General features: G+C 36.8%; 3 protein-coding genes across 3 annotated transcripts; all 3 read right to left on the bottom strand.

The window, feature by feature from the left end:
• Window positions 1-635: 635 nt before the first annotated feature.
• agmat (agmatine ureohydrolase (agmatinase)) lies at window positions 636-3,605 on the bottom strand. The gene is made up of 7 exons (XM_056732526.1): window positions 3,159-3,605; window positions 2,299-2,501; window positions 2,058-2,106; window positions 1,771-1,966; window positions 1,502-1,681; window positions 1,079-1,163; window positions 636-987 (listed from the first exon to the last, which is right to left on the bottom strand). Exons 1-7 carry the CDS (start codon window positions 3,452-3,454, stop codon window positions 914-916), a joined length of 1,083 nt encoding a protein of 360 aa, XP_056588504.1. The 5' UTR covers window positions 3,455-3,605; the 3' UTR covers window positions 636-913.
• Window positions 3,606-4,011: 406 nt separating this feature from the next.
• pink1 (PTEN induced kinase 1) lies at window positions 4,012-8,536 on the bottom strand. Its single transcript, XM_056732525.1, has 8 exons — window positions 7,927-8,536; window positions 6,947-7,222; window positions 6,703-6,806; window positions 6,445-6,627; window positions 6,203-6,366; window positions 5,931-6,055; window positions 5,464-5,694; window positions 4,012-4,552 (listed from the first exon to the last, which is right to left on the bottom strand). The coding sequence occupies exons 1-8, from the start codon at window positions 8,281-8,283 to the stop codon at window positions 4,271-4,273; spliced, it is 1,722 nt and encodes a 573-aa protein (XP_056588503.1). The 5' UTR covers window positions 8,284-8,536; the 3' UTR covers window positions 4,012-4,270.
• A 129-nt stretch (window positions 8,537-8,665) lies between these two features.
• cdaa (cytidine deaminase a) lies at window positions 8,666-10,153 on the bottom strand. The gene is made up of 4 exons (XM_056732538.1): window positions 9,953-10,153; window positions 9,448-9,559; window positions 9,304-9,361; window positions 8,666-9,085 (listed from the first exon to the last, which is right to left on the bottom strand). The coding sequence occupies exons 1-4, from the start codon at window positions 10,077-10,079 to the stop codon at window positions 8,948-8,950; spliced, it is 435 nt and encodes a 144-aa protein (XP_056588516.1). The 5' UTR covers window positions 10,080-10,153; the 3' UTR covers window positions 8,666-8,947.
• Between the last annotated feature and the right edge of the window lie 270 nt (window positions 10,154-10,423).

Below are 10,423 nucleotides of genomic sequence, written 5' to 3'. Positions count from 1 at the left end.
GCTTTTATCAAAAGTACCATTCAGTTTTTTAATCAATATGTGTGTGTTTTCTGGGATGTAACCCATGACCTTAGTATTGCAAATGCAATGCACTACCACCTGAGCTACATGTTTCCACTTCTGTATCTCTGTCTCTATGTCTTTGAAGATGTGCTTTGGCATGCTGAACCTTCTCATCAGGACAGAGAAGAAAAAAATAAGATGTATGGTTACTATGCATTTCATATAAACTGTAGAAACCAGTCACCATCCAGGGGTGCAGGGATAAAAAATGTGACAACACCGCAAATCCCGACTGTAATGTTTTAAACTGTAGCTATCACAGATGCAAGAAAATGCAACCAATGAGCTACAATATGAAGTCTTCCATAACTGAAATGTTTTGAGCAGTTATAAGGTTTGTAATAGTATTAAACATGTTTTGGATGGTGTTTAATGAATATTAATTACACTTTAGTATTATTGTTGTGGTATCACTGTTGTTGCATTTCTTGTTCTTTTGCTATGCACTTGCCAGTATCTGACATGCAGCTTTGAACCGTGTAACCGAAAATACATTTTAATGTGCGAAATGTCTCTGGTGTAAAATATTGTGTCATGATATTATGTAAATGATAAAAAAATACATTATCAAATAAATATAATTTTTTTATTTCCATAATATTGTGGAAGTGTTTGTTATGCGTTTTAGTATCTAGTTTCACAATTATAAAAAAAGAATCAACAGTTCGTACTGCACTTTTGATAAATGGATACAAGCATGTTCTGCTAATTCTGACATGTTAATTTGATCATATAAGACCTCTTGTACGTATATTACAAAGTCACAAATTAGATTTCTTGAGCGATCCTTGTATTTACTGATGCGAAATGTGTCTAAGACAGGGAAAACTATCTGAGGAATTAAAAGCATTTAATAGTATTTAACATTTGGAAGGACACACAACATTTCAAAAAGGAGATTAGCCCCAGTCAAAGCAGTGTTTCCTGTAAAAGAAAGAAGAAAAAAACATTTAGAAAAATCGCATCAATAAAGTATTTCCCTCTTTATGACAATGTACACAATTTAATACAGTACCTGTGGTGTCATAGGCTGGAGCAACTTCAACTAAATCACATCCAACGAGATTTAAACCCCGACAACCTCGAATGATTTCAAGACCCTGAAATTCAATTTTACAAATCATTTAACCAAAACAGTGTCAATTCAACTCACAATGGCACACCTTTACCCTGCATCTTTATTCTTATAACCAACTTTATACAACCTACGGCTAACGTTTGCATCCCAAATAGCATACTATCAATTCTGCACACTATGCCAGATACTTATTGAATTGTTTAGTTTTAATCCTGCTCTATCACACCTGCTTATCATCAAGTGAACCCAAAGACCTTGTCTAGTAAATGCTACAGAGCTGTTTGGAGTTTGAGCTCAATTGCGCAAAAAAAGACATTTCCTAAAACAGACCTTTGGTCAGCTTGAATAGTCCAAATGTACCTGAATGGGCGTGAGGCCTGCAATCTCTGGTGTCCCGGTGCCTGGAGCAAACCCTGGGTCCAAACTGTCTATGTCAAAACTGAGATATACAGGACCGCTTCCCATCTGTGCCCGAACCTCCTCCATGAGTGGAACAAGAGATTTGTGCCAGCATTCCACAGCCTCGACTACGCGGAAACCCTATGTGCATCACCAAACATTTACATGCTTTATTTACATTACAGTAAAGTTAAGAGTGATAATTTCTGTTGGTCCTAAAGGACTGATACCTGTGCTCGGCTCCACTCATAGTTATCTGGAGAATACCCCGACCCACGAAGGCCGATCTGTGCTACTCTCTTGCAGTCTAAAAGTCCCTCTTCCACACAGCGCCTGAACGGAGTGCCGTGACCGATCTTCTCACCCAGAATCATGTCACTAGTGTCCGCGTGAGCATCTACGTGAATCAGGCCCACAGGTCCATGCCTGAAAAAGAAACAGCAATGATTGTAGAGTTTAGCAGTCTTTAAGGATATGATGGATATGGATAAGGATACGGTGCTGTTTGTGCACCAACCTCTCGGCAACAGCTTGAAGAATTGGGTATGCAATTGTATGATCACCTCCTAGAAATGTCATGAAGAGTTTCAGTTAAAATTATTGGAATATGAAGAAATATTGAAATACATTTCTTTCAAACCTGCATGACTTTTTTCCTGCATGAAATACAATAAGAAAAGTGTTATGAATAATGAACGGATGATGTTTGTTTCTCACGCATGTCTGGAACACCACAATAGTAAACTATTGCATCTCACCCAAAGTAAGTGGGATGCAGCCTGTGGCCACAATTTCACGGTAAGCCTCGCGGATTTTCTTGCAGGTGTCCTTCAGGTCGAAGAGGTTGACGTTAACATCACCAATATCCGCCACGTTTAATGATTCGTACGGAGCTGCACGTGTCCAGCTGTTGTATGCCCTTATCATAGCTGATTCTACTCTGATTTGTCTAGGACCAAATCTGAAGATGACAAAAAGGTGACATGTTAGGGTGGCACGATGATTTTATGTATATAACTTTTGCCCTTAAAGCTGTTTTTTGTCAGCTGTAAAATATTTGTATGCCATTGTTTTATAATAAAGATCATAAAATATATGTTTCATCATAAATACTATATGAGTCAAACCTGAAATTAATTACATTTTACATGGATTACTTGAACCAGAAAATGAAGAAAGAGCAACCAATGGGAGCCTAGAATAGTTGGAACCTCCCTCAATAACGTTAGCGTATAAAAGCATAAATAAATAAATAAATATAAATAATATAAAATAAATAGTTATTGTTTTAATAATATTAAATATTATTATTTCGTGTATGATTTTTTGAAATTATCTATTAAAAATAGTTTCAATTCTATGTACGTTAACAATGCTGAAGCGTTTCCTGTTTTACTTTGACAACAAAAATTACATGGAAAGAGTTTCTGGAACCTGGACCAGAGTTGTTTATGTGTGGTCAATATACAAAGACTATATATCTTTAGCATTATAAAATTGATTGTAAAATAAACAACCGTACTTTTTCTACATGTTTAAAATCTTGTACTACGTGTGTGAAAGGAATCCTATGCAGATGTACAATACATGCATTACTTTATCACATGCATTACTGTACCTTGCACCTGGACGGTTAGATGTGCCGGTGTCGATCGGTACACCGACAAACGCGGCGTCCAGACCGTCGGCTGTTTCCTGGAACGGTAGCTTACACATAGTCGCGATCCCGCTGACTCGCGCTACAAACTCTGCGCTCGGAGGCACGTTAAAACTCTTCCCGGACATTCGCCTGACAGAGTTAACATTCTCCTGATCCCTTTCTAGGTTTGTCATTCTTAGAGAGACAAAAGTTTTTAACACCTGCGAGCCTCCAAAGACTCGAATTTGATTTGCGATTTTGGTCAAAGAAAACATGACAACGCTCGCGTGCAACGAAATCCTGCGAACGTAAGCGAGAACTTCAACAGAAGCGAATTGTTGCGGTTAACGATACGCTTTTAATATAAAGAAAGATTCGTAAATAAGTTGCAGAGGAATGAAATTGAACTTTCGCCCGTTGCGTGATAAGGGGTTGGACTCTGGTTGTGGTTGCAAAAATAAACTGGCATACTCTACTACTCTTACTTAGAATGCATTATGTAGTTTGAAAGACACTTCTTACCAAAAAAATTAATTCCTTTTGCCATCACTCACTCCCATGTCATTCCAAACATTTTACTTCCTTTTTCTGCAGAACACAAAAGATCATTTCAAAAACATTTGTAAGCAAACAACATTGAACCCAATTGACTTCTATTGTATGGACACAAAAACACTGAGACATTTCTTAAAATAACTTTTTGTTTCATTCACAGGTTTGAACAACATGAGGGTGAATAAATTGTCTTTTTGTGTGTATTTTATTTTGTTGTAACTGTGTTTGTAGATGTATTATGTACTGTACTCATATAAACACACTTCAACTCATGAAATAAAACAAACAAATCATCAGATGTTTTTATTAGCACATGCTAAATATATTGGACATGACGTTTCTTGTTTGTCTTGTAGCCCACCTTTTCAGATTAAAATGAAAAATTAAACGATGTACATTACTGCTTTTACTTTGTATAATTCCACTTCATCATTATTAAAGTGCTTTCATAGTTTCTAGAGAGAAGAGCTTAATTGTTTACTTGGTAGTCAGCTTTGTGCTCATTTCAAGAGTATAGTGAACAAATGCATTCTGGATCAGTTTAATGCATTAACAGACTGCCAGTGTTCTTGTCCGTACATAATGAATCTGACTGCAGCACGCAGGTCCTCAAGGTCAATGTTAGAGAGGAAAGATCTCTGGAGTTCAGCTTCCACAGAGCTCCTGCTCGGCCCGCGAACATTCAGGAGAACCACAGCAGACTGAGTGGTCAACCAGTCCAACAGTTTATCCATTCTGGCTCGGTCCAAGCTGGCCAAGACACGCTGACCCCGCAGGCTGATGTGAAGAATGTTAGCGGCCACCCGTGCACTGGGACGCTGTAGATTATCAAAATATGTGTCAATAAATAATTTATCAAGTTACCCAGAGGTCTTCCCCAGGATGGTGGTCAAGAGTTTGAGTCACAACATGTGAATCAGGTGAATTGAATTCGGAATTCTAAATCTAAAACTGAATTATTGTCCAATTTCATTTTACAATGGAATTTTGTAATATTTCCAAAGTGCCAAGTACAAAAAGTTACACAATAAGACTATTAAGGTGAATCTAGCAAAAAATATGCCTGGGAGATAATTTAACAATAAAAAATAAAGAAAGCCTATTTTTGTACGGTCATTTTGGAGGACCGAACTTGCGATAATAAAAAATAAAAACTTAATAAAAAATAGAATAAATAATGAAAAACATATATATATATATATATATATATATATATATGCAAAAAGTACTTGATTTGTTTGTTCTACTTTTTCCTTTTCATTACGTGGTTTTTCTATTTGGTTTTATTCAATTATAATATGTATATAATTTTGTTCTAGATTATTTATTTATTTATACATTGATTCCAATGTTTTTATAACCATATTTAAATATTATTTTTCTAGATTTTCTTTAACATTTCTGTTTTCTTACATTTCTGTCCTTGCAGCATGAAAGTGGTGGAGTGTTGTGCTTCCTTTGTCATGGTAGTGTTTGTTAATTAAATGTATTTTATGTTAATTATAACTAACAATTATTTTGTCATACTGATCTCCGTTTCATTTAGTTTTTAGTATATTGAATATGACTGTGATTATCATTTAATTATTTTCTAAATGCAACCTTAGTGATCTTAAAAACAGGTTGCATTTTCTTTTGGCAAAAGTACACTTTGTTGTTTTTCTATTAAAGTGGGAGTGAAATTTGACCAAGATTTCTTCATGATATTTAAGATCGGTGAAGTCTGTACCTTTTGATAATTTCTTCGTAGCAGTAATTTCACCACCAACTGTACATCAGCTGGTACAGAAGCAGGCAGAGGGGGCAGATGTCTTTCCTGAAAACTGCGACTCTCCAGGCCCTGTGTGCCATAGAAGGGGTTCGGCTGACCAAAGAGCTCGTAAGCAATTGTCCCTACAGCCCAGGCATCTGCTTTACTGTAATCGATTCTTACTCCTGGACCTGGAACTGCTGTTGCCACCTAAAAGCACATAAACAGTACCATTCAGTAACTCACCTTTTAAACATCATGGTCTCCAGAATATGTTCATTTAAACCTATCAGTTTTTGCTTGTTATCAAGAATAAGCGAGAACCCACCAAAACAACAATAACTAAACCAGCCTGGAACAATAAGGAGATAATAAATGCAGCTGTGTCGATATGAATGAACCGTTTAATACACATTCATAAAATGCACCAACAAGAAAGACGTTACCTCAGGTGCCATCAGACACCCATTTCCTCCTCTGTTAACATGCCGGCTGTTGAAGGGCAGTTTGAGACCAAAGTCTTCTGCCAGACAGCATCCAAAGTCTGTGATCACTAGTCTGGGACACCCAGCTTTAAAACAAAACACAGTATTATATTGTAAGATAATGCCAAACGTATATACAATTGATAAACATAAAGCTACTTTAACACATATATTTAAGTAGGTGTGATTCTTATCTACGCTGGCATAATATTTTTCCGTTTTGGAGTTCTTACTGCAATCAAATTCCAGTAGAATATTGTCTGATTTGAGGTCTCGATGAGCGATGCCTTGTCTGCACAGGTGGTCCACACCCTCCAGTAGTTGGAGTAACATCAGAGAACCCTGAATCCGAGTTGGCTCACAAACCTTCAGGTGCTGCCGCAGGGTGCATGGGTAACTACAGAGGTGAAAAGGCAACTTTAAAGATATCCCATGAGATAGAAATAATATCAGGGAAGTGTTTTATGGGCCTTACTTCTTCATGATCAGAAACAGTGTACGATTGCTGCCCAAACCCATAGGATTGAGTCTGGGGGGCAGAACATCGGGATATTCCTCCTGAGCGCCGGGCAGCAGGGGTACTTCTGCAGTGAAGGCCCGATATACCTTGATCACGTTGGGATGAGCGGTCAGTCTTATAGGCACTGGTCCAAAATGGCTGCAAAAATAACACTGCAAAGCCGTTGGCGATGGTTCAGCCTATTTATAGGTGTTTTTGTACACATGAACTCACCCATCTAAAGCAATAACGCCCTGCTCTTTCGGTAAGGCCTGCGGGCATGACGGGACCAACTCCATGGACATGGATCGAAGGATAGCATCACTAGATGATCCGGCCTATTAAACAAAAAAATAATAATGTCAGCAACCCACATTCTGGTTCAGATGTCCTCAAAAGGTTTGATTTGAGTGCTTTCTTAATTCCTTTCCACAATAAAAATAGAACCAGTCAAGATAAAATGGATTTAAACTCTCACCCCAATGTTCCACATCATTTTCATAGCGAAAGGGAAGCTGGATGTAGTGGAGAATCTAAGTGGTCCTGGATTCTTCTTCTCTTCAGTATCATTCTGATCGAGTTGGACCAGTGAACACTTTTCATTCTCTACTGGAGGAGCAAACGGATCCGCCGCTTCATACACGGCTGCATTGCAACCTTTTCCGATCTGCTTCCCAATGACATAGTCTTCCAACCTGTAACCTGATGTGAAGGGCTTCAGAGGGCTCTGGAACTTTTTCTTTCTGAAAACAGTCTACATTATAAAGATATTTAAAACTTTTAGAGACACAAGGTAAAAGAACATAATTGCATGAAGATTTCCGAACGACACTGTGCATTTTATGATACACAATGTTTATAATGTTAAACATGAGAATCTCATATAACAAAGTGTAGTTACCATATTTCATTTTTACCATATTTGCCAATTTACATTACCATAATTTTAATACAAGTAATTAACAAATTAATGGTTCAACTATGGTTAATGTTGTGAGATAAATAGCAAATTTGTGGTTACTATAGTTTTATTATATTATAAATATCAAATGTATAAAATAATAATACCAATACTGTAATGCATTCATATAAAAACAATATATATATGTATGTATATGTAATCATTTTTTTATAATAAAAATAAATATTTATTTACTTTACTTGCTTTTTTGTTCATTATATCTATCTATCTATCTATATATATATATATATATATATATATATATTATATTATTATATATAATTAATAATAATAATTGATATTACAAAATAAAATATTATATTAATGTAGTACCCATTGGTTTAATAGTAAAAATATAGTAACCATATTTTTTGGTGTACTGATTAACGTAAAATAACTGACATGATATAATGCTGCTGCTGTGAATAATATATATTTACTGGTCATTTCTGTTTATTTAAGATACACTCCATCTAAGTATTTAACTGGGATGTCACCTGTATTTCCTGACACCGCGCCGCACTTCTCTTGTCCTCCTCCAGCTGTTGTTCAATGAGTCCTAAACCAACACCAAACGCCAGAAAAACAGCCCTGTTTCTGGGTGACCCGCCTCCGACCAGCCTCCTGAAACCACCCGACTGGAGTCGAGCCGCCAGCCCGCTGACAGACAGCCGGTAGAAGCGGTACCGGGCAGGCAGGAAGCTCTGCGGCTGAACAGTGCGTGTCGGTGGGGACAGACGCAGCCCGTCACCGCGGAACTTCGCTGCTACACGGGCGGCTGGTTTCAAGAGACCAAGCTGGAAGACGGATCTCCCCAGCTCCAGACCCCGACTGAGAGCGTGTTTTACAGACATTTTTGCGCCAAATAAATGAGCAAAGTTCCCACAAACAATAAAGTAAAGCAATCGGGCCCTTTTGCTGACCAAAATTCTCCCTACATTATTATTCAAGGACAATGTTTTCGTAACGCGGATTGGTTGGCGAGATGTTTGCGCTATTCTGGATATTTTAAAATAAAAGTCTTTACGGCCTTTCTAGATTTTTCAAAATTATAGTCTTGCGTTTTGATGGTTTTAATTAATCGCAGAACAAAAACTTGGATGGAAAAAGTTTAATTTACCAAACCTAATTCTTCTTTGGGAACCTTACAAATAACCATATTTTAACTTTGGACATTGAAAAAAAACAATAGAAACATAGTAAATCCTACTAGAATAAGACCCAAAACACAGTACGTGGAGTGATTTTTGCAACTATTTTAATGGTAAACATCTGATGGTTCGATTAGTATAGTATTTGAATAGAAACATTAAGATTTGAATTTTTTCAACAGTGGTATTTTGTAGAAAAAAGCCATTATAACCACAAATTTACCATCGTGTAACTGCAGTAATCATAGTTTTACTCTGATATTTGTTGTAATCTGTCAAAAAATCTGCATACTAGACATTTAATATAATTAAATCCTGGTTCATTTTCCTAAGGGAAATCAACACCATGTGCAATGTCTCTATAAAACTATTTGTCATTGGTCGGGCTACTTTTTCTTGCTCTTAGGTCATCAGGGCCAAAAGAACATGGAAGAAGTTCTTCCACTGTCGTCTTGTCATAAGTCCCATCAGCCTTTGACATATATACATCCCACTGTAAGCCAAACTGTAAATACAAATGACAGTTTGTTTAACATCCATGAAAGGTGAAAATGTCAATTAATGACATATGTTTAGTTGACAGAGGCTGGAATCATTACTGACCCCTGCAAAAATATGTTTGTTAAATATTTCCAGTTTTTGCAAGTAATTATTAACGTAACGTATAATTGCTTTAATTCATAAAGGTAGTTGTGAACTGCCTTATTTTTTAAACAAACTAACCTCTCTCATGACCTGCCTACAGGCTCCACATGGGGAAATAAATTGGTCATCAAGATCACTGCAGAGTTCAGAAAAAATAAAACATATATCACTGTATTTACTACGAATATGAGCTTTCATCTTTTGTATCAAACTGTAGGCTACCTGGCAATTGCGATGGCTTTGAATGTTTTGTGTCCTTCAGACACAGCTTTGGTGATAGCCATTCTCTCAGCGCACACTCCAAGATTGTAGCATGCATTCTCTACATTACAACCTGTTTAGAGTACAGATAAATTACCATATACTGTACTGATGAACCAGTAAACAATACAAGACAACACTCATACGATTTTCTCTGCAAACAGATTGATGGAAAATGCTGTAGCTATAGTTAAGCCCTTAACTTTTCCTGTATTACATGCATGATTGATGATGAATCACAGTCCACCAATGGATAACTGGAAATGCTGTTAATTATATATTATTAGATTAGAACATTTGTACATATACACACATACACACATTGTATTCTCAATGTTTTTAGGTGCTTTTTAAGAACGCTTTTGAAATAGGTATTACAGTAACAATGAGATGTTATCACAAACCTGCTTGTTCTACGAAAAATCTAAACCACCAGTTCCCTAATTTTTGTTCCCTGAAATCTCACCTGTGAAGACAGATTCATCGCTTGTTAAAACAGCCGCCCCGACTCTGAAACTGCTGTAGGGACAGTACGCGAAATTTTTGGCTTCCTGAGATTTCTGAACAAGCGCTTGTGGGCTCAAGCTGTTCATGTTGCTGCTCGTTGGAGACTGTTCCGAAGACCAGACGCTGCTTGACTTCACTTTGTAAATGTCTAAAGAGGAATTTAATGATGCAATGACTCTTTGACACCTAGTGTGGAGTTATGAATACTGGGAGGAGTTTAAACTCAAACCAATTTGTTTTATCTCAATCAAACAACAATCAAAACGAAAACAAGGAGCAAGGAGGTACAAACAGGATTGTCAACATTAATATATAAATATGTTATTTCTTTCTAATGAGTACAACAGCAGATGTAAATGAAGAGGTGCAATGGTTTTTAAAGATAGTAGTTGAAGAATCTCGAGTTTGTTCAGTCCAGAGGTCATAGACT

This window comes from Triplophysa dalaica, chromosome 20 (assembly GCF_015846415.1).
Source record: "Triplophysa dalaica isolate WHDGS20190420 chromosome 20, ASM1584641v1, whole genome shotgun sequence".
NCBI lineage: Eukaryota > Metazoa > Chordata > Actinopteri > Cypriniformes > Nemacheilidae > Triplophysa > Triplophysa dalaica.
The sequence above is the reverse complement of the archived record's forward strand: the minus strand, read 5'-3'. Positions and strand labels throughout refer to the sequence as shown.